The 27,767-nt window shown below is 45.1% G+C and overlaps 1 protein-coding gene across 9 annotated transcripts in view; it reads right to left on the reverse strand.

The window, feature by feature from the left end:
- WAC (WW domain containing adaptor with coiled-coil) overlaps nucleotides 1-27,767 on the reverse strand; it is a 554,026-nt gene that overhangs the window by 131,181 nt on the left and 395,078 nt on the right. For 6 of the 9 annotated variants that reach the window (XM_069211302.1, XM_069211303.1, XM_069211305.1 and 3 more), the window contains 2 exons: nucleotides 22,499-22,570; nucleotides 19,161-19,279 (listed from right to left, as the gene is read on the reverse strand). In XM_069211302.1, the coding sequence (XP_069067403.1) occupies nucleotides 19,161-19,279; nucleotides 22,499-22,570 (191 nt within the window). The remainder of the gene's footprint in view (nucleotides 1-19,160; nucleotides 19,280-22,498; nucleotides 22,571-27,767) is intronic. The other 3 variants (XM_069211299.1, XM_069211306.1, XM_069211298.1) reach the window with 1 other exon arrangement.

Below are 27,767 nucleotides of genomic sequence, written 5' to 3' on the forward strand. Positions count from 1 at the left end.
TACTAAATTTAAGGGCGTGTTTAGGTCTGGGGGGTTAGTAGCCAATGGCTACTAGCCCTGAGGGTGGGTACACCCTCTTTGTGCCTCCTCCCAAGGGGAGGGGGTCACATTCCTATCCCTATTGGGGGAATCCTCCATCTGCAAGATGGAGGATTTCTAAAAGTCAGTCACTTCAGCTCAGGACACCTTAGGGGCTGTCCTGACTGGCCAGTGACTCCTCCTTGTTTTTCTCATTAATTCCTCCAGCCTTGCCGCCAAAAGTGGGGCCGTGGCCGGAGGGGGCGGGCAACTCCACTAGCTGGAGTGCCCTGGGGTGCTGGAACAAAGGGGGTGAGCCTTTGAGGCTCACCGCCAGGTGTTACGGCTCCTGCCTGGGGGGAGGTGTTACTGGCCACAGAGTGACAAAGGCACTCTCCCCATGTGGCCAGCAAAATGGCTCGAGTGTGGCAGGCTGCTACAACCAGTCAGCCTACACGGGTAGTTGGTTAAGGTTTCAGGGGGCACCTCTAAGGTGCCCTCTGGGGTGTATTTCACAATAAAATGTACACTGGCATCAGTGTGCATTTATTGTGCTGAGAAGTTTGATACCAAACTTCCCAGTTTTCAGTGTAGCCATTATGGTGCTGTGGAGTTCGTGTTTGATAGACTCCCAGACCATATACTCTTATGGCTACCCTGCACTTATAATGTCTAAGGTTTTGCTTAGACACTGTAGGGGCACAGTGCTCATGCACTGGTGCCCTCACCTATGGTATAGTGCACCCTGCCTTAGGGCTGTAAGGCCTGCTAGAGGGGTGACTTATCTATACTGCATAGGCAGTGTGAGGTTGGCATGGCACCCTGAGGGGAGTGCCATGTCGACTTACTTGTTTTGTCCTCACCAGCACACACAAGCTGGCAAGCAGTGTGTCTGTGCTGAGTGAGGGGTCCCCAGGGTGGCATAAGATATGCTGCAGCCCTTAGAGACCTTCCCTGGCATCAGGGCCCTTGGCACCAGGGGTACCAGTTACAAGGGACTTACCTGGATGCCAGGGTGTACCAATTGTGTAAAACAAAAGTACAGGTTAGGGAAAGAACACTGGTGCTGGGGCCTGGTTAGCAGGCCTCAGCACACTTTCAAATCAAAACATAGCATCAGCAAAGGCAAAAAGTCAGGGGGTAACCATGCCAAGGAGGCATTTCCTTACAGACATCTATTTGAGAAATGCCCTGTAATTCACATGCTAGTATGGTCACCCCGGAATTCAGAGATGTGCAAATAACCACTGCTCCTCAACACCTTATCTTGTGCCCTTTTTGGACATACAAAGGTTTTCTTGATAGCTATTTTTCACTTTTTATATTTAAGCAAATGAATGGCTGTATACCCGGTATAGAATGAAAACGCACTGCAGGGTGCAGCTCATTTATTGGCTCTGGGTACCTAGGGCTCTTGATGAACCTACAAGCCCTATATATCCCCGCAACCAGAAGAGTCCAGCAGCCGTAACGGTATATTGCTTTCGTTAATCATTGCAGGAAAAAGTTACAGATAAAACGTAGAGAAAAAATTATGTTTTTTTCACCTCAATTTCAATATATTTCTTTTTCAGTTGTTATTTTCTGTAGGAAATCCTTGTAGGATCTACACAAATGACCCCTTGCTGAATTCAGAATTCTGTCTACTTTTCAGAAATGTTTAGGTTTCCGGGATCCAGCATTGGTTTCATGCCCATTTCTGTCACTGACTGGAAGGAGGCTGAAAGCACAACATTTTTTAAAAATGGGGTATGTCCCAGTAAAATGCCAAATTTGTGTTGAAAAATTGGGTTTTCTGATTCAAGTCTGCCTGTTGCTGAAAGCTGGGAAGCTGGTGAGTTTAGCACCGCAAACCCTTTGCTGATGCCATTTTCAGGGGAAAAACCACAAGCCTTCTTCTGCAGCCACTTTTTCCCATTTTTTTTTAAAAAAAACAATATTTTCACTGTATTTTGGCTAATTTCTTGGCCTCCTTCAGGGGAACCCACAAAGTCTGGGTACCTATAGAATCCCTAGGATGTTGGAAAAAAAGGCCGCAAATTTGGCTTGGTTAGCTTATGTGGACAAAAAGTTATGAGGGCCTAAGCGCGAACTGCCCCAAATAGGTAAAAAAAAGGCCTGGCACAGGAGGGGGAAAAGGCCTGGCAGCGAAGGGGTTAAAGAGACTCAAGCCTCACTCCGGAAGCGCAAGTCTTCACACACTGCACCTGATGCCCCCTGGCTCGTGTCCAGAAGAACGAATACCGTAGAGAGGACCCCCAGGCGACTCCAATGATGTGGACACCCTGAGCTGACCTCCCTGCAATCCCATAGCGACGCCTGCAGAGAGGATTCAGAGGCTCCCCTGACCGTGACTGCCCAGTAACAAAGGAACCCGACGCCTGGAAGAAGCACCGCACCCGCAGCCCCCAGGACAGAGAGGAACCAACCACCAGTTCAGGAGTGACCAGCAGGCGGCCCTCATACTAGCCCAGTAGCGGCTGGCCCGAGAAGCCCCCCTGTGCCCTTCCTGCATCGCCAGAGTGACCCCCTGGGTCCCTACATTGATTTCATCACAAAATCCGACGCCTTGTTCACAACACTACACCCGGCCGCCCCTGTGCTGCTGAGGGTGTATTTTGTGTGCCTGTTGGGTACCCACCCAGTGCTATACAAAACCCCCCTGGTCTGCACCCCTAGGACAAAGGTACTTCACTACTAGCAGATTGGAACCAGAGCAAACCTAGTCTCCATCAGCCTATGCTATTTGGGCCCTACTTTGACCTCTGTGCCTGGCTAGCCCTGTGTTGCTGGGTGTTTGGGGTTGACTTAAACCACCAATGGTGGGCTGCCTATGCCAAGGAGACAACTTGTAAGTACTTTACTTACCTGAGAAACTAACCAATACTTACCTCCCCCAGGAACTGTTGCTTTTGCACTGTGTCCACTTTTAAAATAGCTATTTGCCATTTTTGCCAAAACTGTACATTACTGTTTTAATTCCATACTTACCTGTGTGAAGTACCTTACAATGTATGTACTTACCTAAATTCTGAATCTTGTGGTTATACAATAAATTAAGAAAATAATATTTTTCTATATAAAAACCTATTGGCCTGGAGTTAGTCTTTGGGTTTGTGTTCACATTTATTGCCTGTGTGTGTACAACAAATGCGTAACACTACCCTATGATAAGCCTACTGCTCGGTCACACTACCACAAAATAGAGTATGGAAAAGTGTCCTGAGCACCGCTTGGCCAACATTAGCCTGTTGCCACACTAAAACATCTACACCAGTGGTTCCCAACCTTTTGACTTCTGTGGACCCACACTTTCACATTACTGGAAGACCCCAACTCACCCTAAACGCCTTCTACTCTGTCATTACTGGAAGCCGATTTTAACCACTAAACAATACACAAAAAATACAGCAACCAGCACTTCAAACACATACACAAATGATGACACATTTTTATTTAATTTGCAAACAAATTAAATTAAAAAAAAAAGTTACATGTAATAGGAAGGTTGGAGGTTTTCTAAATTCAATTGAAAGTACACACCGTCCATACTATATTCTGTTTGATGAACCTGCACTTCTCTCATGAATCAATTTGAGCATACTAATTTCATTTTGGGATTCTAATTTCAAATTCCTTGATCTTTACGTTTTAACATTTTCATTTGTACATTTAGTCACTTTAGTTATGTTCACTTTATTAATCTGTTAATATTAGTTAATTTTCTAATCATTCACGGACCCCCCCGAGGAAGTTTCATGGACCCCCTGGGGTCCGCAGACCACAGGTTGAGAACCACAGATCTACACAACAGTGCTTAGTAAATGTATGTGGTGTAGATCAAGTTGCAGCTTTACAAATGTCTGCTACTGGAATGTTTCCTAACAAATGGTCTTGGAAGCCCCTTTTTACTGATAGAATGCGCTCCGGGAGTAACAGGTAATTATCTTTTGGCTTTAAGATAGCAAGTTTGAATGCACTTGACTATCCATCCGGCTATACCATTTTTGGAGATTGGATTGCCTTTATGAGGCATAGAAAATGCTACAAAAAGCTAGTTAGATTTTCTAAAGCTTTTAGTCCTATTAATGTATTACCTAAAAGCTCTATTAACATCTAAAGTGTGAAGAGCTTTTTCAGCGAATGAGCCTGGCTGTGGGAAAAAAAGGTAACTCAGTTGACTGGTTAATGTGAAATGGTAAAACTACTTTTGGAAGGAATTTAGGGTTTGTGCTAAGAACTACCCAATCTTTGTGTTACTGGAAGAAGGCTTCTTCTAAAGTTAGGGCTTGTATTTCACTTACATGTCATAGGGAACTGATAGCAACTGAAAAGGATTCTTTCCATGAATGAACTTGCAAAGAGCAGGAATGCTGAGGCTCAAATGTGGACCCATGAGTCTAGTAAGGACAACATTAAGGTTCCAAATTGGGGCTGGAGGAACCCTGGGAGGAATGACTTGAGGCTTTCCATAAAGGCTTTGATTACTGGAATTCTGAATAAAGAAATACATTATCTATTCGATAGGTAAGCATCGATAGCTGCTAAATGAATTCTAATAGACGAGCATGCTAAGTTTGCTCTTTGTAAATGCAGCAGGTAACAATGACTTAATCTGAGGCTGTGAGTGGATCAATGTATTTAGGTTGACAGTCGCAAACAAAACATTACCATTTTGCAGCATAACACTGTCTAGTTGTACGAAAAGTGCCTCTCAAGAATGTCCATACATTCTGGGGGGAAGATTCAAAAAACCAAACTCTATGACTTCAGGAGTCATATCGCAAATTGAGTGTTTTGGGGGCTGGATGTCTGATTTGACTTCGCCTTTGAATCATAAGGTCTAGCCTGTTGGAGTTTCTTGTGAGGAACCTCTAACAGAGCCAACAGTGTTATGAGCCAATGCTAACGTGCCCATGTGGGAGCTACAAGGATCATAGTAAGTGATGCTCGTTTCATTTTGTGAACTAGAAATGGTATGAGTGGGAAAGGTAGGAAAGCGTAACCAATTATTCCTGACCAATTCATCCATAGAGCATTGCCCTTTCACTGAGGGTGTGGATATCTAGACCCTAAGTTTTGGCATTTGGAATTTTCTGCGGTGGCTAAGGTCTATTTTTGGAGTTCCCCAACGGTGAAAGTATTAGTGAAATACTTGAGGGTGAAGCTTCCATTCGCTGACTTGTTGGTGCATCCTGCTGAGGAGTTCTGCAAACTGGTTGTCCATTCCTGGGATATATTCTGCCAGTAATTGTATATGATGGTGAATTATCCATTTGCAAATTATCTGAGCAAGAAGACAGTTGAGAAGTATGTCTCCCTCCCCCCCCTATTTTTGTAGATAATACATGGCTGTCATATTGTCTGCACTCTCTAGAAACACTTTGCGAAAGAGTTGTGGCAGAAAGGCTTTGAGCACCACAAAGACTGCTTGTAGGAAGTTGGCTCTGTATGCACTATTTCAAAGTAAGGAATAGTATGCACAGAGTCCAAGAGTTCCCCTTAGAGGTAAGATAGTGGCAAAAAGAGATAATACTAATGCTCTATTTTGTGGTAGTGTGGTCGAGCAGTAGGCTTATCAAAGGAGTAGTGTTAAGCATTTGTTGTACATACACACAGGCAATAAATGAGGAACACACACTCAGACAATTCAAGGCCAATAGGTTTTGTTATAGAAAAATATCTTTACTTAGTTTATTTTAAGAACCACAGGTTCAAATTCTACATGTAATATCTCATTTGAAAGGTATTGCAGGTAAGTACTTTAGGAACTTTGAATCATTTCATTAGCATGTATACTTTTTACATAAAACACAATAAGCTGTTTTAAAAGTGGACACTTAGTGCAATTTTCACAGTTCCTGGGGGAGGTAAGTTTTTGTTAGTTTTGTCAGGTAAGTAAATCACTTACAAGTCTCAGGTTTGGGTCCAAGGTAGCCCACCGTTGGGGGTTCAGTGCAACCCCAAAGTTATCACACCAGCAGCTCAGGGCCGGTCAGGTGCAGAGGTCAAAGAGGTGCCCAAAACACATAGGCTTCAATGGAGAGAAGGGGGTGCCCCGGTTCCAGTCTGCCAGCAGGTAAGTACCCGTGTCTTCGGAGGGCAGACCAGGGGGGGTTTTGTAGGGCACCGGGGGGGACACAAGTCCACACAAAAAGTACACCCTCAGCAGCGCGGGGGCGGCCGGGTGCAGTGTGCAAACAAGCGTCGGGTTTCCAATGGGAGTCAATGGGAGACCAAGGGGTCTCTTCAGCGGTGCAGGCAGGCAAGGGGGGTGCTCCTCGGGGTAGCCACCACCTAGGCAAGGGAGAGGGCCTCCTGGGGGTCACTCCTGCACAGGAGTTCCGTTCCTTCAGGTGCTGGGGGCTGCGGGTGCAGGGTCTTTTCCAGCCGTCGGGAAATGGAGTTCAGGCAGTCGCGGTCAGGGGGAGCCTCGGGATTCCCTCTGCAGGCGTCGCTGTGGGGGCTCAGGGGGGACAACTTTGGTTACTCACAGTCTTGGAGTCGCCGGAGGGTCCTCCCTGAGGTGTTGGTTCTCCACCAGTCGGGGTCGCCGGGTGCAGTGTTGCAAGTCTCACGCTTCTTGCGGGGAGTTGCAGGGGTCTTTAAATCTGCTCCTTGAAACAAAGTTGCAGTTCTTTTGGAGCAGTGCCGCTGTCCTCGGGAGTTTCTTGTCTTTCTTGAAGCAGGGCAGTCCTCAGAGGATTCAGAGGTCGCTGGTCCCTTGGAAAGCGTCGCTGGAGCAGGTTTCTTTGGAAGGCAGGAGACAGGCCGGTAAGTCTGGGGCCAAAGCAGTTGGTGTCTTCTGTTCTTCCTCTGCAGGGGTTTTTCAGCTCAGCAGTCCTCTTCTTGTAGTTTCAGGAATCTGTTTTCCTAGGTTCAGGGAAGCCCTTAAATACTAAATTTAAGGGCGTGTTTAGGTCTGGAGGGTTAGTAGCCAATGGCTAATAGCCCTGAGGGTGAGTACACCCTCTTTGTGCCTCCTCCCAAGGGGAGGGGGGGCACATCCCTAATCCTATTGGGGGAATCCTCCATCTGCAAGATGGAGGATTTCTAAAAGTTAGAGTCACTTCAGCTCAGGACACCTTAGGGGCTGTCCTGACTGGCCAGTGACTTCTCCTTGTTCTCATTATTTTCTCCGGCCTTGCCGCCAAAAGTGGGGGCCGTGGCCGGAGGGGGCGGGCAACTCCACTAGCTGGAGTGTCCTGCTGTGCTGGAACAAAGGGGTGAGCCTTTGAGGCTCACCGCCAGGTGTTACAGCTCCTGCCTGGGGGAGGTGTTAGCATCTCCACCCAGTGCAGGCTTCGTTACTGGCCTCAGAGTGACAAAGGCACTCTCCCCATGGGGCCAGCAACATGTCTAGTGTGGCAGTCTGCTGGAACCAGTCAGCCTACACAGATAGTTGGTTAAGGTTTCAGGGGGCACCTCTAAGGTGCCCTCTGGGGTGTGTTTCACAATAAAATGTACACTGGCATCAGTGTGCATTTATTGTGCTGAGAAGTTGTGTAAGGAAATGCCTCCTTGGCATGGTTGCCCCCTGACTTTTTGCCTTTGCTGATGCTATGTTTACAATTGAAAGTGTGCTGAGGCCTGCTAACCAGGCCCCAGCCCCAGTGTTCTTTCCCTAACCTGTACTTTTGTATCCACAATTGGCAGACCCTGGCATCCAGATAAGTCCCTTGTAACTGGTACTTCTAGTACCAAGGGCCCTGATGCCAAGGAAGGTCTCTAAGGGCTGCAGCATGTCTTATGCCACCCTGGAGACCTCTCACTCAGCACAGACACACTGCTTACCAGCTTGTGTGTGCTAGTGAGAACAAAACGAGTAAGTCGACATGGCACTCCCCTCAGGGTGCCATGCCAGCCTCTCACTGCCTATGCAGTATAGGTAAGACACCCCTCTAGCAGGCCTTACAGACCTAAGGCAGGGTGCACTATACCATAGGTGAGGGTACCAGTGCATGAGCATGGTACCCCTACAGTGTCTAAACAAAACCTTAGACATTGTAAGTACCGGGTAGCCATAAGAGTATATGGTCTGGGAGTCTGTCAAACACGAACTCCACAGCACCATAATGGCTACACTGAAAACTGGGAAGTTTGGTATCAAACTTCTCAGCACAATAAATGCACACTGATGCCAGTGTACATTTTATTGTAAAATACACCACAGAGGGCACCTTAGAGGTGCCCCCTGAAACCTATCCGACTATCTGTGTAGGCTGACTGGTTCCAGCAGCCTGCCACACTAGAGACATGTTGCTGGCCCCATGGGGAGAGTGCCTTTGTCACTCTGAGGCCAGTAACAAAGCCTGCACTGGGTGGAGATGCTAACACCTCCCCCAGGCAGGAGCTGTAACACCTGGCGGTGAGCCTCAAAGGCTCACCCCTTTGTCACAGCCCAGCAGGGCACTCCAGCTTAGTGGAGTTGCCCGCCCCCTCCGGCCACGGCCCCCACTTTTGGCGGCAAGGCTGGAGGGAACAAAGAAAGCAACAAGGAGGAGTCACTGGCCAGTCAGGACAGCCCCTAAGGTGTCCTGAGCTGAAGTGACTCTAACTTTTAGAAATCCTCCATCTTGCAGATGGAGGATTCCCCCAATAGGGTTAGGATTGTGACCCCCTCCCCTTGGGAGGAGGCACAAAGAGGGTGTACCCACCCTCAGGGCTAGTAGCCATTGGCTACTAACCCCCCAGACCTAAACACGCCCTTAAATTTAGTATTTAAGGGCTACCCTGAACCCTAGAAAATTAGATTCCTGCAACTACAAGAAGAAGGACTGCCTAGCTGAAAAACCCCTGCAGAGGAAGACCAGAAGACGACAACTGCCTTGGCTCCAGAAACTCACCGGCCTGTCTCCTGCCTTCCAAAGATCCTGCTCCAGCGACGCCTTCCAAAGGGACCAGCGACCTCGACATCCTCCGAGGACTGCCCCTGCTTCGAAACGACAAGAAACTCCAGAGGACAGCGGACCTGCTCCAAGAAAAGCTGCAACTTTGTTTCCAGCAGCTTTAAAGAACCCTGCAAGCTCCCCGCAAGAAGCGTGAGACTTGCAACACTGCACCCGGCGACCCCGACTCGGCTGGTGGCGATCCAACACCTCAGGAGGGACCCCAGGACTACTCTAAGACTGTGAGTACAAAAACCTGTCCCCCCTGAGCCCCCACAGCGCCGCCTGCAGAGGGAATCCCGAGGCTTCCCCTGACCGTGACTCTTTTGAATCCTAAGTCCCGACACCTGGGAGAGACCCTGCACCCGCAGCCCCCAGGACCTGAAGGACCGGACTTTCACTGGAGAAGTGACCCCCAGGAGTCCCTCTCCCTTGCCCAAGTGGAGGTTTCCCCGAGGAACCCCCCCTTGCCTGCCTGCAGCGCTGAAGAGATCCCTAGATCTCCCATTGACTTCCATTACAAACCCGACGCTGGTTTCTACACTGCACCCGGCCGCCCCCGCGCTGCTGAGGGTGAAATTTCTGTGTGGGCTTGTGTCCCCCCCGGTGCCCTACAAAACCCCCCTGGTCTGCCCTCCGAAGACGCGGGTACTTACCTGCAAGCAGACCGGAACCGGGGCACCCCCTTCTCTCCATTCTAGCCTATGTGTTTTGGGCACCACTTTGAACTCTGCACCTGACCGGCCCTGAGCTGCTGGTGTGGTGACTTTGGGGTTGCTCTGAACCCCCAACGGTGGGCTACCTTGGACCAAGAACTGAACCCTGTAAGTGTCTTACTTACCTGGTAAAACTAACCAAAACTTACCTCCCCTAGGAACTGTGAAAATTGCACTAAGTGTCCACTTTTAAAACAGCTATTTGTCAATAACTTGAAAAGTATACATGCAATTTTTATGATTTAAAGTTCCTAAAGTACTTACCTGCAATACCTTTCAAATGAGATATTACATGTAGAAATTGAACCTGTGGTTCTTAAAATAAACTAAGAAAAGATATTTTTCTATACAAAAACCTATTGGCTGGATTTGTCTCTGAGTGTGTGTACCTCATTTATTGTCTATGTGTATGTACAACAAATGCTTAACACTACTCCTTGGATAAGCCTACTGCTCGACCACACTACCACAAAATAGAGCATTAGTATTATCTATTTTTTACCACTATTTTACCTCTAAGGGGAACCCTTGGACTCTGTGCATGCTATTCCTTACTTTGAAATAGCACATACAGAGCCAACTTCCTACATTGGTGGATCAGCGGTGGGGTACAAGACTTTGCATTTGCTGGACTACTCAGCCAATACCTGATCACACGACAAATTCCAAAATTGTCATTAGAAATTGATTTTTGCAATTTGAAAAGTTTTCTAAATTCTTAAAAGACCTGCTAGGGCCTTGTGTTAGATCCTGTTTAGCATTTCTTTTAGAGTGTAAAAGTTTGTAAAAGTTTGAATTAGATTCTAGAACCAATTTTAGATTCTTAAAAGGTATTCCAACTTTTAGAAGCAAAATGTCTAGCACAGATGTGACTGTGGTGGAACTCGACACCACACCTTACCTCCATCTTAAGATGAGGGAGCTAAGGTCACTCTGTAAAATAAAGAAAATAACAATGGGCCCCAAACCTACCAAAATACAGCTCCAGGAGCTTTTGGCAGAGTTTGAAAAGGCCAACCCCTCTGAGGGTGGCAACTCAGAGGAAGAGGATAGTGACTTGGAGGACAATTCCCCCCTACCAGTCCTATCTAGGGAGAACAGGGTCCCTCAAACCCTGACTCCTAAAATAATAGTCAGAGATGCTGGTTCCCTCACAGGAGAGACCAACACCTCTGAAATCACTGAGGATAGCCCCAGTGAAGAGGACATCCAGTTAGCCAGGATGGCCAAAAGATTGGCTTTGGAAAGACAGATCCTAGCCATAGAGAGGGAAAGACAAGAGATGGGCCTAGGACCCATCAATGGTGGCAGCAACATAAATAGGGTCAGAGATTCTCCTGACATGTTGAAAATCCCTAAAGGGATTGTAACTAAATATGAAGATGGTGATGACATCACCAAATGGTTCACAGCTTTTGAGAGGGCTTGTGTAACCAGAAAAGTGAACAGATCTCACTGGGGTGCTCTCCTTTGGGAAATGTTCACAGGAAAGTGTAGGGATAGACTCCTCACACTCTCTGGACAAGATGCAGAATCTTATGACCTCATGAAGGGTACCCTGATTGAGGGCTTTGGATTCTCCACTGAGGAGTACAGGATTAGGTTCAGGGGGGCTCAAAAATCCTCGAGCCAGACCTGGGTTGACTTTGTTGACTACTCAGTGAAAACACTAGATGGTTGGATTCAAGGCAGTGGTGTAAGTAATTATGATGGGCTGTACAATTTATTTGTGAAAGAACACCTGTTAAGTAATTGTTTCAATGATAAACTGCATCAGCATCTGGTAGACCTAGGACCAATTTCTCCCCAAGAATTGGGAAAGAAGGCGGACCATTGGGTCAAGACTAGGGTTACCAAGACTTCAACAGGGGGTGACCAAAAGAAAGGGGTCACAAAGACTCCCCAGCAGAAGGGTGATGAGACAACCAAAACTAAAAATAGTAAAGAGTCTTCTACAGGCCCCCAAAAACCTGCACAGGAGGGTGGGCCCAGAGCCTCTTCACAAAACAATGGGTACAAGGGTAAAAACTTTGATCCCAAAAAGGCCTGGTGTCATAGCTGTAAACAGCATGGACACCAAACTGGAGACAAGGCCTGTCCCAAGAAAGGTTCCACTCCAAACTCCCATCCAGGTAACACTGGTATGGCTAGTCTCCAAGTGGGATCAACAGTGTGCCCAGAGCAAATCAGGGTTCACACTGAAGCTACTCTAGTTTCTGAGGGTGGGGTGGATTTAGCCACACTAGCTGTCTGGCCGCCTAACATGCAAAAATACAGACAGCAACTCTTAATTAATGGGACTAGAATAGAGGGCCTGAGGGATACAGGTGCCAGTGTCACCATGGTGACAGAGAAACTGGTTTCCCCTGGCCAATACCTGACTGGAAAAACTTACACAGTCACCAACGCTGACAATCAGAGAAAAGTACATCCCATGGCAATGGTTACTTTAGAATGGGGAGGGGTCAATGGCCTGAAACAGGTGGTGGTCTCCTCAAATATCCCAGTGGACTGTCTGCTTGGAAATGACCTGGAGTCCTCAGCATGGGCTGAGGTAGAGCTAAAAACCCATGCAGCAATGCTGGGTATCCCTGAACTGGTGTGTGTGAAAACAAGAGCACAGTGCAAGGCACAGGGTGAACAAGTAGAGCTGGAGTCTGGAAAAATGGCCCAGCCTACCAAGAGAACAGGAAAGTCAGTTGGGAAGCCAACTGCAACACAGCAAAAGAAAGGGAACCTCTCTTCTCAGGAAGAAGTTCTGCCCTCTGAGGGAACTGAGCCTTTGGAGCTTGAACCTTATCAGGTTGAGCTCTTAGGCCCAGGGGGACCCTCAAGGGAGGAGCTGTGTAAGGGACAAGAAACCTGTCCCTCTCTTGAAGGCCTTAGGCAGCAAGCTGCTGAAGAGTCCAAAGGCAAGAAAAATGGAACACATAGGGTCTATTGGGAAGATGGGCTCCTGTACACTGAGGCCAGAGACCCCAAACCTGGTGCCACTAGGAGAGTGGTAGTGCCTCAGCTGTTCAGAGAGTTCATCCTAACATTGGCCCATGACATTCCCCTTGCTGGACATTTGGGACAAACCAAGACGTGGGAGAGGTTAGTCAACCACTTCTACTGGCCCAATATGTCCAACATGGTTAAGGAGTTTTGCCTCTCCTGCCCCACCTGTCAAGCCAGTGTTAAGACAGGTGGGCATCCAAAGGCCCCCCTCATTCCACTTCCAGTGGTGGGGGTGCCCTTTGAAAGAGTGGGTGTGGACATAGTTGGTCCACTGGAACCTCCCACAGCCTCAGGAAATATGTATATCCTGGTAGTAGTGGATCATGCTACCAGGTATCCTGAAGCTATTCCCCTTAGGTCGACTACTGCCCCTGCAGTAGCCAAGGCCCTCATTGGTATCTTTACCAGAGTGGGTTTCCCTAAGGAGGTGGTGTCTGACAGAGGTACCAACTTCATGTCAGCATACCTAAAGCACATGTGGAATGAGTGTGGAGTGACTTATAAGTTCACTACCCCATACCATCCACAAACTAATGGCTTAGTTGAGAGATTCAACAAGACATTAAAGGGCATGATCATGGGGCTCCCAGAAAAACTCAAAAGGAGATGGGATGTCCTCTTGCCATGTCTGCTTTTCGCTTACAGAGAGGTGCCACAGAAGGGAGTAGGATTCTCACCCTTTGAACTTCTGTTTGGTCATCCTGTAAGGGGACCACTTGCCCTTGTTAAAGAAGGCTGGGAGAGACCTCTCCATGAGCCTAAACAGGACATAGTGGACTATGTACTTGGCCTTCGCTCTAGAATGGCAGAGTACATGGAAAAGGCAACCAAAAACCTTGAGGCCAGCCAACAGCTCCAGAAGTTTTGGTATGACCAAAAGGCTGCACTGGTTGAGTTCCAACCAGGGCAGAAAGTCTGGGTTCTGGAGCCTGTGGCTCCCAGGGCACTCCAGGACAAATGGAGTGGCCCTTACCCAGTACTAGAAAGGAAGAGTCAGGTCACCTACCTGGTGGACCTGGGCACAAGCAGGAGCCCCAAGAGGGTGATCCATGTGAACCGCCTTAAGCTCTTCCATGACAGAGCTGATGTGAATCTGTTGATGGTAACAGATGAGGATCAGGAGGCAGAGAGTGAACCTCTCCCTGATCTTCTGTCATCAGACCCAAAAGATGGCACAGTAGATGGAGTGATCTACTCAGACACCCTCTCTGGCCAACAGCAGGCTGATTGTAGGAGAGTCCTACAACAGTTTCCTGAGCTTTTCTCCCTAACCCCTGGTCAGACACACCTGTGTACCCATGATGTGGACACAGGAGACAGCATGCCTGTCAAGAACAAAATCTTCAGACAGTCTGACCATGTTAAGGAAAGCATCAAGGTGGAAGTCCACAAGATGCTGGAATTGGGAGTGATTGAGCGCTCTGACAGCCCCTGGGCTAGCCCAGTGGTCTTAGTCCCCAAACCTCACACCAAAGATGGAAAGAAAGAGATGAGGTTTTGTGTGGACTACAGAGGGCTCAACTCTGTCACCAAGACAGATGCCCATCCAATTCCAAGAGCTGATGAGCTCATTGATAAGTTAGGTGCTGCCAAATTTCTAAGTACCTTTGACTTGACAGCAGGGTACTGGCAAATAAAAATGGCACCTGGAGCAAAAGAAAAGACAGCATTCTCCACACCTGATGGGCATTATCAGTTTACTGTTATGCCCTTTGGTTTAAAGAATGCCCCTGCCACCTTCCAAAGGTTGGTGAATCAAGTCCTTGCTGGCTTGGAGTCCTTTAGCACAGCTTATCTTGATGATATGGCTGTCTTTAGCTCCACCTGGCAGGATCACCTGGTCCACCTGAAGAAGGTTTTGAAGGCTCTGCAATCTGCAGGCCTCTCTATCAAGGCATCCAAATGCCAGATAGGGCAGGGAACTGTGGTTTACTTGGGCCACCTTGTAGGTGGAGGCCAAGTTCAGCCACTCCAACCCAAGATCCAGACCATTCTGGACTGGGTAGCTCCAAAAACCCAGACTCAAGTCAGGGCATTCCTTGGCTTGACTGGGTATTACAGGAGGTTTGTGAAGGGATATGGATCCATTGTGACAGCCCTCACTGAACTCACCTCCAAGAAAATGCCCAAGAAAGTAAACTGGACTGTGGAATGCCAACAGGCTTTTGACACCCTGAAACAAGCAATGTGCTCAGCACCAGTTCTCAAAGCTCCAGATTATTCTAAGCAGTTCATTGTGCAGACTGATGCCTCTGAACATGGGATAGGGGCAGTTTTGTCCCAAACAAATGATGATGGCCTTGACCAGCCTGTTGCTTTCATTAGCAGGAGGTTACTCCCCAGGGAGCAGCGTTGGAGTGCCATTGAGAGGGAGGCCTTTGCTGTGGTTTGGTCCCTGAAGAAGCTGAGACCATACCTCTTTGGGACTCACTTCCTAGTTCAAACTGACCACAGACCCCTCAAATGGCTGATGCAAATGAAAGGTGAAAATCCTAAACTGTTGAGGTGGTCCATCTCCCTACAGGGAATGGACTTTATAGTGGAACACAGACCTGGGACTGCCCATGCCAATGCAGATGGCCTTTCCAGGTTCTTCCACTTAGAAAATGAAGACTCTCTTGGGAAAGGTTAGTCTCATCCTCTTTCGTTTGGGGGGGGGTTGTGTAAGGAAATGCCTCCTTGGCATGGTTGCCCCCTGACTTTTTGCCTTTGCTGATGCTATGTTTACAATTGAAAGTGTGCTGAGGCCTGCTAACCAGGCCCCAGCACCAGTGTTCTTTCCCTAACCTGTACTTTTGTATCCACAATTGGCAGACCCTGGCATCCAGATAAGTCCCTTGTAACTGGTACTTCTAGTACCAAGGGCCCTGATGCCAAGGAAGGTCTCTAAGGGCTGCAGCATGTCTTATGCCACCCTGGAGACCTCTCACTCAGCACAGACACACTGCTTACCAGCTTGTGTGTGCTAGTGAGAACAAAACGAGTAAGTCGACATGGCACTCCCCTCAGGGTGCCATGCCAGCCTCTCACTGCCTATGCAGTATAGGTAAGACACCCCTCTAGCAGGCCTTACAGCCCTAAGGCAGGGTGCACTATACCATAGGTGAGGGTACCAGTGCATGAGCATGGTACCCCTACAGTGTCTAAACAAAACCTTAGACATTGTAAGTACCGGGTAGCCATAAGAGTATATGGTCTGGGAGTCTGTCAAACACGAACTCCACAGCACCATAATGGCTACACTGAAAACTGGGAAGTTTGGTATCAAACTTCTCAGCACAATAAATGCACACTGATGCCAGTGTACATTTTATTGTAAAATACACCACAGAGGGCACCTTAGAGGTGCCCCCTGAAACCTATCCGACTATCTGTGTAGGCTGACTGGTTCCAGCAGCCTGCCACACTAGAGACATGTTGCTGGCCCCATGGGGAGAGTGCCTTTGTCACTCTGAGGCCAGTAACAAAGCCTGCACTGGGTGGAGATGCTAACACCTCCCCCAGGCAGGAGCTGTAACACCTGGCGGTGAGCCTCAAAGGCTCACCCCTTTGTCACAGCCCAGCAGGGCACTCCAGCTTAGTGGAGTTGCCCGCCCCCTCCGGCCACGGCCCCCACTTTTGGCGGCAAGGCTGGAGGGAACAAAGAAAGCAACAAGGAGGAGTCACTGGCCAGTCAGGACAGCCCCTAAGGTGTCCTGAGCTGAAGTGACTAACTTTTAGAAATCCTCCATCTTGCAGATGGAGGATTCCCCCAATAGGGTTAGGATTGTGACCCCCCTCCCCTTGGGAGGAGGCACAAAGAGGGTGTACCCACCCTCAGGGCTAGTAGCCATTGGCTACTAACCCCCCAGACCTAAACACGCCCTTAAATTTAGTATTTAAGGGCTACCCTGAACCCTAGAAAATTAGATTCCTGCAACTACAAGAAGAAGGACTGCCTAGCTGAAAAACCCCTGCAGAGGAAGACCAGAAGACGACAACTGCCTTGGCTCCAGAAACTCACCGGCCTGTCTCCTGCCTTCCAAAGATCCTGCTCCAGCGACGCCTTCCAAAGGGACCAGCGACCTCGACATCCTCTGAGGACTGCCCCTGCTTCGAAACGACAAGAAACTCCCGAGGACAGCGGACCTGCTCCAAGAAAAGCTGCAACTTTGTTTCCAGCAGCTTTAAAGAACCCTGCAAGCTCCCCGCAAGAAGCGTGAGACTTGCAACACTGCACCCGGCGACCCCGACTCGGCTGGTGGCGATCCAACACCTCAGGAGGGACCCCAGGACTACTCTAAGACTGTGAGTACAAAAACCTGTCCCCCCTGAGCCCCCACAGCGCCGCCTGCAGAGGGAATCCCGAGGCTTCCCCTGACCGCGACTCTTTTGAATCCTAAGTCCCGACACCTGGGAGAGACCCTGCACCCGCAGCCCCCAGGACCTGAAGGACCGGACTTTCACTGGAGAAGTGACCCCCAGGAGTCCCTCTCCCTTGCCCAAGTGGAGGTTTCCCCGAGGAACCCCCCCCTTGCCTGCCTGCAGCGCTGAAGAGATCCCTAGATCTCCCATTGACTTCCATTACAAACCCGACGCTGGTTTCTACACTGCACCCGGCCGCCCCCGCGCTGCTGAGGGTGAAATTTCTGTGTGGGCTTGTGTCCCCCCCGGTGCCCTACAAAACCCCCCTGGTCTGCCCTCCGAAGACGCGGGTACTTACCTGCAAGCAGACCGGAACCGGGGCACCCCCTTCTCTCCATTCTAGCCTATGTGTTTTGGGCACCACTTTGAACTCTGCACCTGACCGGCCCTGAGCTGCTGGTGTGGTGACTTTGGGGTTGCTCTGAACCCCCAACGGTGGGCTACCTTGGACCAAGAACTGAACCCTGTAAGTGTCTTACTTACCTGGTAAAACTAACCAAAACTTACCTCCCCTAGGAACTGTGAAAATTGCACTAAGTGTCCACTTTTAAAACAGCTATTTGTCAATAACTTGAAAAGTATACATGCAATTTTTATGATTTAAAGTTCCTAAAGTACTTACCTGCAATACCTTTCAAATGAGATATTACATGTAGAAATTGAACCTGTGGTTCTTAAAATAAACTAAGAAAAGATATTTTTCTATACAAAAACCTATTGGCTGGATTTGTCTCTGAGTGTGTGTACCTCATTTATTGTCTATGTGTATGTACAACAAATGCTTAACACTACTCCTTGGATAAGCCTACTGCTCGACCACACTACCACAAAATAGAGCATTAGTATTATCTATTTTTTACCACTATTTTACCTCTAAGGGGAACCCTTGGACTCTGTGCATGCTATTCCTTACTTTGAAATAGCACATACAGAGCCAACTTCCTACAAGTTTGATACCAAACTTCCCAGTTTTCAGTGTAGCCATTATGGTGCTGTGGAGTTCGTGTTTGACAGACTCCCAGACCATATACTCTTATGGCTACCCTGCACTTACAATGTCTAAGGTTTGGCTTAGACACTGTAGGGGCACAGTGCTCATGCACTGGTGCCCTCACCTATGGTATAGTGCACACTGCCTTAGGGCTGTAAGGCCTGCTAGAGGGGTGTCTTACCTATACTGCATAGGCAGTGAGAGGCTGGCATGGCACCCTGAGGGGAGTGCCATGTCGACTTACTCATTTTGTTCTCACTAGCACACACAAACTGGTAAGCAGTGTGTCTGTGCTGAGGGAGGGGTCTCCAGGGTGGCATAAGGCATGCTGCAGCCCTTAGAGACCTTCCCTGGCATCAGGGCCCTTGGTACCAGAGGTACCAGTTACAAGGGACTTACCTGGATGCCAGGGTGTGCCAATTGTGGATACAAAAGTACAGGTTAGGGAAAGAACACTGGTGCTGGGGCCTGGTTAGCAGGCCTCAGCACACTTTCAATTCAAAACATAGCATCAGCAAAGGCAAAAAGTCAGGGGGGAACCATGCCAAGGAGGCATTTCCTTACAGGAAGCAAATAAAGACGCTACATTTTTAGCCTTGCCATCAGCTTCTGCTGCTGTGCATACACTTGAATAAGGTATGAGTCATTCTACAGAAACCAAATAATAACACTGCAACACAGGCTGCCTGAACGAAAGAAACAAGAGCAGTAACCATCTATAAAATGCACAAGCAATGGATTACAGGCCCAAGAATATAAAAATTATTGAGTGATAGAGAAGAGTCTCAATCAAAGTAAGATCAAGAGCTAGCAAGGGGGTAAGCCTGAGGGATGGAAAGGCATATAGGCATGTAGCATATATGCACATGCTCATGCTCATATTCCTGCATAAGAACAAATTCTACTACTGTGAGATTTCTCTCCTCCCACTAGGTGGCATGGTACCAGCAGGCTGGGATAGGAAAGGATGTGCTGCACCATGGTGAAAGATTTATGTGGTAAATCAGACTTCCGGATAAACAATAAAATATTTCAAACCACCATTCAGTGTGGTGTAAGGGCTGAAACAGGTTGAGTAACACCTCCTTTAAGTGGCACCCTGTGCACATATACCACATTTGTGTAGAATGAGGTACAACTTGCCTTGAGCGCTGAAGAGAACGAGGAGAAGCAGGTTCATGTCCCAGCTGCTTGTCAGCAGCAACTGGCTGTTGTGGTACGGGTTGTGAAGGTGGCCCTTGCTTTACACCAGGGTTATTGACCTGAAACAAGAACAAAGATATTGATTTCTCATCCAACAACCATCATGATGATCCATAGGCAAAGGTACCCCTTTCCCATAATTCATACATATTTATGAAACTAGTCTATTCTGATATCTGTGTCTAGAATCTGACCCATATTTATTCATCCCCAAACCGTTTTTCCTTCATCCTAATATTCAACACAGATAAGAGTTCAGCCTGCAGCAACCTGGCAGCAACATTTTTGCCAATCTAGATGCTCATGATTTTATTTTATTTTTAAAGAGCCTCCTCTTTTGATAAAACAAGCACTATCCATCCAAAGGTTTTAAGAAGTTGATTGTTTTGGAAGTTTCAAAGGACAAATCAGCATGTCCACTATAAAATATAATAAGTTTAAAATATAGACTGTGACCTAGACAAGGACAGTCATTTTGGGAGCACAGATGAGGAGTCAGGCTAATCACATTCACATTTGAAATCTTCATGAAAGCTGATGTCCACGTAATATGTGCAAGCTCTCACACTTCACCTCCCTCAAACCATGCTAAACAAACATGATTTACTGAGAATATTCACGATGAAGGTGGCACCCTCAGACTTATCCTAGTTTTAGTTACTCTGATTGGCGATTCAAGAAATATTTGTAGCATGCAATTCACTCCACTAAGGCGCAGCCTGTGTTTACCCTACACAATATTCCATACTTGCCAATTCTATTTATTCAATGAACAGCCAAAGCAAGTAAACCAAGAGTGACATAAGCAGCTAGAAATGAGCAGCACTTCACATCCAGCATTTAGGATTCACAAAGATTGTATAACGAGCTATGGCATACAAGGCATGCTTTCACAGCCGTTAACCTTTTCTTCACGGCAAAATTGTTCAATATATCCAAAACTGACTACTGTTGTAATAAAAGCCAAACATTTCTATCCTGCAAAGCCCATTATCAGAATCTAAGGGAATAACACATCGGAACAACACTACTAAAATATACTCGAAAAGTGCGCAAGCTACCAAAGTTACTGCTAAACACCTTGTGAAAGACTCAATGTGAATACAAGACCACTCAAACAAACGAAATACTAGTATTTTTAAATATTTTGCAAATCACTTCAGTCAAAAGCATGAATGCAGAAAGTCAGAAAGGCAATATTTATCCAACTATCTTACATCCAAAAAGGTATTTCAGGTTCATAAATGTGAATTTGGCCAGAATTTGAGGCAATCTAAGCAATAACCTATATAAAAAAATGCATCTCCACTTATGTGTCAAATAAAAAGACTGGACTAGTCAGAGTGAGTGGTCAGTTTTAGCCGCATAATCTTGTCAGTAGATATAAATGGAAACTACATATGAACTGCTGAAAGTACAAAATACGTCGTACAAAATTAGAAAATTGATGCTATGATATGCGGTTACTTTTTTCTGATAAGTTCACAATTACTAAGACAACATTAAAAAAAAGGCAGGAGACGGGAGTTTGAATATAAAACTAGTAACCTAACAAAATATCAACATGGATAATCTATAAACAGCCCTATATTGAGATTCCCAAACTAAGACAGTGCTCACATTACAATTATTTGATTATGTGTTATGATACACCTTTTGAACATCGAAGCTACAGACAGAAAGACCTACTACTAATGTAAAGGGTATAGACAGCTACGGCTACTACGCAGTCAAACAGTTTTCAGAATGCTAATAAGAATATATGTATGAATACTTTTCCTAACAAAACCACCATGTACACTGTTCACGAATCTACCACAGAAATTACCAATCTTAAGTAACAAAATGTTAACGGATCCAAGTCAAAAGGTTACTTATCTGGCAACCTTTTTTTTTTTCCCTCTGCGGAGAATTTAGTTCATGCTCAAGTCACAAAACAGCTGGGAATTACATTAGGTTGTTTAAATACTGAGGCATTAGGGGCACATTTGGTGACAACAAAGTCCACAAATAAAGATCATATGACCGTCTAGATGCAATGAACCAGCTCTTGGATAATCATATTAGTCTGACCAATGAGGTTTCATGGAACAAGTAGAAGTGATCAAATAGTCCTATTCAGCACCACATTGGGATGGCACAGACCTAAAGCTCTTTATCAATCTCAGATTCAGAACTAAATAATGCTTTACCCTCACTAACAGAAAAACAAAGGACTCCATTCAAAGGGAAAATTAATTCTCGTACTAAGGACTAACATGTTTGCTCCATCCACAATTGTACCTAAGATGCATTTTTCCTTTGACATTAGTGAGTGGCAATGAGGATGTGAAGTTCAATGATGGAACAAAGTCTGAAGAAGAAAAGCCCTTTGTCAGCCAATATAATACCAGTACTATTACAATCTACTTCTTTCAATTGATTACATCCATTGGCAAAATGTAGAAAAGAAAATGGATGTGTATCCATTCCGAGAACAGATTTTATTTTTTTAGCAGAACAAGTCATTGTTTTAAACTAGTGCTAAAATCGAATTAGCCAAAGGTGTAGTACCTGTTTACAGCCAGCTTTCTATGGAAAGCTTTCCGAGCAACGCACCCTAATTAGGTAATAGCGGCCCTTGTTTCTACCCAATTATCTGGCTTGGTTAGAACTGCGATAACAGATCTCACCTATGTGGTGTGAGGTGCTTAGGCACATCAATATGAAAAAATAGGATACACAGTGGAAATGTGACCAAGTACTTCACAGCTGTCCATTACTAAATATCTCTCGGCCATCCCCTTTCAAACTCAGCCTTGTAGGCAAAGCAATTACCCTATAGAAGGACATTTATGGTGGAGAGAGTGATGTTATGGGCTGTCAATAGTTTTCTGTGGGACTGATAATTAACCTTTAGTAACATCAAATCTATTTAAAAACTCAGTTCAGATCAGCTCTTTGTAACTTGGCAATATCAATGGAAGGCCATTTGAAAAGACATCATACAAATGACTTCGCTAAGCTTTCCTGGAGTCTAAAGCCAGGCAATGAAAAATTTACCCAAGTCTATTTCTTTGCAATAAGAATTTTCTTAAAATCCTGGGGGTCCACTTTTCACCACTTCAAGGAAAACCAAGCTTTCTCAAAACTTTGAGAAAACAGTGGCCTAACAGATCTTTACTTGCCAAGCCTTTAAGCTGAGGTTGGGATATCAGAACGTTACCTGAGATAAAAGATCCTGCCTCAGAGGAAGGGGCCAAAACTGTGCTACTGTTATAGTGATGAGGTCCACGTACCACACTCTTCTTGGCCAGTCTGGGGTTACTAGGATGGTTTCCGCCTGGTCTGCCCTGACCTCCTTTAATACTCTGTGAAGAAGAGGGAAAGGAGGAAAGAGTAAGCTCTTGGATTTATCAAATTGAATGAATACTTGTTTGAACACTAAAAGGGCAGGAAAAATGAGGCAACACTTTCAAACGTATAAAATGACCATGAATACCAAGCAACATGGCCAAATAACTCATTTAAGGGGTAAAGCTGTTCATATCAAATGCTGATGTAAAATGCATCAGCTTTACAAATATTTAATGACAAGTTTTTTTTCCACACTTCAAACTTACCATAAAGGGAATATCACTTTGACTTCCCTATTTCTAACAGAAAAAAAAAAAATATGTGAGCACTGGCTTGGCTGAAGCTCAACAAAGAACAGGCCTTTTATGTATATACTCACTCAAATGACTTTTTTTTGCTTAAGTTGGGAGGGCTATCTTGCATTTTCTGAGGGAACAAGATTGGCTGGCTACATGAAACATAACAGAAGGCCTTAGTCAGGCAGCTCGTTACTGGCACTCATCAAATGTTCCTTAACTTGATTGGTAGCCTCAAAAAGTAGATCAAGAGAATTGGCAAGTGGCAGTCAACAATGATTTATATACAAAAAACGGAAATCAAAGTGACAAAAATGCTTATGCATGTATATGCAACTAGTTTTCGAAGTGATTTTTAAATAGATGCACACATTACAGAAGGCTGTATTAGTTCTTGCATAACTGCCAGTGTCTTTACAACAAATTAACTAAAACACTCATGAAGGTCTGCACCGCGTACATCTCTAAATTTAGACATTACCGTCAAAGTCTTTGCAACATCACAGTGCTTCACAAACACTGACACTATCGTATTCAAAGTAAATGAATCTGGTGGAGATTCACTGAGATGGTGAAGTACTAACTTATGCCACAAAGCATTTGTTCACATTGTTCAGTGCGACATAGTTAATAACCAAGCTGTATTTTCACCACTTCCACAGGTTTACTCCGAGATGACTGTTAAGTTCTTTGCTACCATATGATGGGACTACATACAGAGAGATCAGAAAGTATGAGTGATGCATTGGCAAAACATTTTAAAGATGCCTTCACAGTGACTAAAAAGCAGCTCTTTACTCAAAGTGTGCACCTTAGTACATAAATGTAATGCACATCTAGGCCACATACAATTAATTACTGTAGAACACAACTACATTACCCAAAACAAAATCTAAATTTATCATCAAGGAAAATGGGGAAGAAAACCGATTTTCAAAATCTCATTTCATTCCAAAAAGGCAAATGCAAGTAAAGGCAAAGGTAGCTGCCTCCTACCATGGGTAAGCTGGGGAATTTATTTAAGTCAAACCACTGGCAGTCTTGTGCTGTTCAAACATTTATATTTAAAATAAACCTGAATGGCAATCTGCATCGAGGCCTATTGTTTTCTTAATATGGGAGCTTAACGATCACCTGAGCTCCTATGTTTCACAACTTAATTGTCCAGTCCCTCCTCTGAGTTAAGGAGGTAACTACACAGGCCAAGATATTTTAAAAGCTACATTCTCCACCACAAAGCTCAACGTGAAGAACAGCTGCATATTTGTACAATTATTTCACCCAATATTTTCGCTATTTTTCATCATACTTAGCAGATGTTAGAATGTAAGGTAGTGCATAAAAAACACAAGAGTATGAAACATAAAAGACAACACTTAGGGCATCATTCAAAATTATGCTTATAAATAAATACATTTATCTAGACTATACGACTATTAAAAATAATGAATACTGCTTTAAAAAGTTTTTTCCTCTGGGAGTATTCCAAGTATACTATTCACTTGGCTTCAATAAAATACTTAAATACAAGCACCAAAACTGGGCAACATTTTTAACGTTACAGCTGGCACCTCAATCAATACAGCTCTTAATTCCTCATCTTCCTTTAACAAAAAACACATTTTATTGCTATGTCTTATTTTACCAGACTGTTTACTGTACAGCTCAGTCTTCAACGGCATGTACTCAAACATTATCCTGCTGGAACTCAGTTTTGAAATCATTATGGATTCTATTTTCTAAAATCCATGCAACATTTAGGTACCTAACTCCATCTGAGGAGCCCATCAGTATGAGTGTATAAATCAGCCTTTGAGCAAATACATGTTGCTCCTGTAAATTTACCACATGGATCACTTTTAAATTGAGTGATGGTTAACATCAACACATGTGGATATCTGCGTTTTTCAAGTACTATTTTCCATTGAATCAAGGCGAAGCACTAGAAACAAAACAGTAGAAGGATATGGCCTCTACGTCAGATAACAGTCAGTCATTCAATCAAGTGAAACGGTCTTGCAACAAGTTAATCCTATCATCCCAAAAATGATAAATGTACTTGTTTGGTGACTGACTGCATAGCCTCTTTTCTTTATCACAAGACTAAATGTTTCAGAGATAGGCCGTTATTTTCCGAAAACGAGAAAGCAGTTACCAACCCCACTATTCAGCAGAGTAAGGAAATGGCTAAAGTGCACCAACAATGGCTGCCCACCCCATCATGCACTTACTGTGCACAATACTTGTGCACAAAATTTACAATAACAGCTTAGCAAGCACTTTCCAGTCCTGGCACTAGATAGCAATGATAGACGTGGATGAGACTAGCAAAGAGTCAAAACACAGGACTACAAGAAGAAGGTGTAAGTCTTCAATCTGGATAACTGCATGTTCACTAACGTTTTTTCAACACCACAACTTCATAACACTGTCTTCTTTCAGTGACCCATCGAATTTGCAGTAGAAGTTACGAAAGAGGAACTCAAAGCAGAAACCTGAATCTCTGTGGATAATACTGGCATTTTTGTAATACAGAAAGTAGTAGGCCTGCTCCAAATATGAGCAGATAGGAAAGAAAAACCCAGAGTGGCCTGATTTTGTTTTAATCTAGACTTTGAACAATATAGCACAGACGAGAAACAGAAGACCCAAAATACCGCAATACAAAGACCGACTTAGAAGCACCTAGATTGCTTGGAAGAGCAGAATAGCCATAACACAAACACACAACACTAACATAGCTGACACGGGTTAGGCTGAGAGCCTCAAGACCTGAATAAACCACCCACTACAATGAACACATTAAACAGTACTTGGTGTCACGCCATCCTAACCCCAGAGATGGGAATGCCTGGAGGAACACACTAAGCAAGAAATGTTTTGAGGGGCACTGCCAGAGGGGTGGAGGCATTACTAATAGTGGCTGCTGATCTTAATAAGTGGTGTGTCACACTAATCTCAAATTACCCTCAGCAAGTGAACTCCCCAGACTCAACTGAGCTCGAGGTTCTCTTTCAGAGACAAGACTGAAAACATGTGGCCAAATAATGCACTTTAAAGAACATTTTCAAATATATTTACTTACAGTCTCTGAAAGGTCACTTATTAAGTTCTGAACTTTCCTAGTGTACAAACTTAACCTGACCCTTTTCAGGAGCATTTGAGGCATAGTTGCCACAGGACAATTCTATTTAACAAAATGGCAAAATGGTCGATTTTTCAACACATCTTAATTAAATTGGTCTTAAAAGCCACTGTCTCTGATACAACGGCATCACCTGCACTTTTACATTTCACTTTCCATCCAAGCTCTTCAAAGCAGATCCTCAGCATGCACTATGACAGAGAATCTCCTTGGATGGGAAAGGGTGGAAAATTACCAAAATACACAACTCACATTTTCAGACAGTACAGCAGATATACAATTTTATAGGCGTGCACAGCAATGCTGTTATTCAGGTTACAGAGACCATCGTCGGTTGGACAGTAAACAGGTGGACTCACTTTACAGGTTAAGGTTTTAGATTGCGATAATCATTCAACTATCTGGGTAAATTATGTTCTTTAGAAATATAATAGCAGTCCCCCCCCCCCCCCCCCCCAAACATCAATGAGCTTGTTTAATCTATTCCATCAATGATTCATGGAGGTCTTTGATCTAGCATCTCATGCTAAACTCTCAAGATGCAAGCCACCACGCCAATACATGGTCTGACTAAATTTGATTAAAAAAAAACACGGACAAAAAAGAGAAGTAGAATGCTTTGAGAAGAAACATAAGAATCTAGAAGGCAACTCTTTAGAAAGTAAAAAAAAAAGGATGCTACACAAAGAATTTCAAATGCCTCAAACTCAACCAAAAACTTAGCTAAAGCAATCTCTGAATTCCAACAACCAAGCCGCTTCAGAGGTTGCAGTATTCTCTGCCTTAGAGAGAAGCTTTATTTAGCTGTAACTGCAGTTCTCCAGGACTGTATATTTCAAAGATTCACAAGCTTAAATTATTACCAGTCATTGGGCTGGCAAACCTTTGCAGTTCACAATATAGCAGTGTACTGTATATAGACACTTAGTAAACAGCCACAGATTGCACCTAGTCAGTCATCCTCACTATGTATCAAACTCGGGGCAATGAGATTAAACAACCCTTACCGAAGTCTTCCAACTGCCAGATTTTCTAAGGCAAACATTAAATATTTTTCAGGAGCTCTGTAGCCATTTAATTTTTAAGTATAGGCTGATTTTGACAGGTAGTTTGAAATCGGACACTTGTACTGCCTATTACCAATATGTGAGAGCAGTAGTTCATTTTTGAGACCGCTATTTTCCTACCCAAGGATGTACATGGCTGAGATTTCTGAAAATAAATCCCCATTTAAGGTTTACTGAAGAGCGTTCAACATCTCTTTACGTTCAGAGAATGCAGTAGTCTTTCTGATGCAGTGATAGAGTAGAGAAAGAATGTTTGTAATGAAATAACTTTGATTAAGATAAACAGATGTTGGCACTTGAGGGATGAATTTTGGAGTTGCAGCGCGACAATCTTTGCCCTATAAAATATTAAGTATAGTTTCCATGCAAGAAGGTGCTTGCAGTTCCCTCTCTCCTAGTCGAAGTGATAGCCAATAAAGCTATTTTGAATGAAAGGTGTTGTATCAGTAATTTATATACAAGTGCAAAAGGGGTGGAAGTTCCCATGAACACTTAAGACTACATTGATTTCCCAAGCCTGTGAGCACCTCGTTCTTAGAGGGAAAACTTAAAACAAGCCCTTCAAGAGTTCCTTAATCAGCCTTGCAGAGAACAAAAAACACTTTATCCGACCTTCTGAGGTATCTCAAAATCACTGCCAAATGCACTTTGAAAGGCATGGCCAAAATTGGTGCTGTCACATCACAAGAGGATGCGAATTCGG

Source organism: Pleurodeles waltl, chromosome 10, assembly GCF_031143425.1.
Source record: "Pleurodeles waltl isolate 20211129_DDA chromosome 10, aPleWal1.hap1.20221129, whole genome shotgun sequence".
NCBI classification, from domain to species: domain Eukaryota; kingdom Metazoa; phylum Chordata; class Amphibia; order Caudata; family Salamandridae; genus Pleurodeles; species Pleurodeles waltl.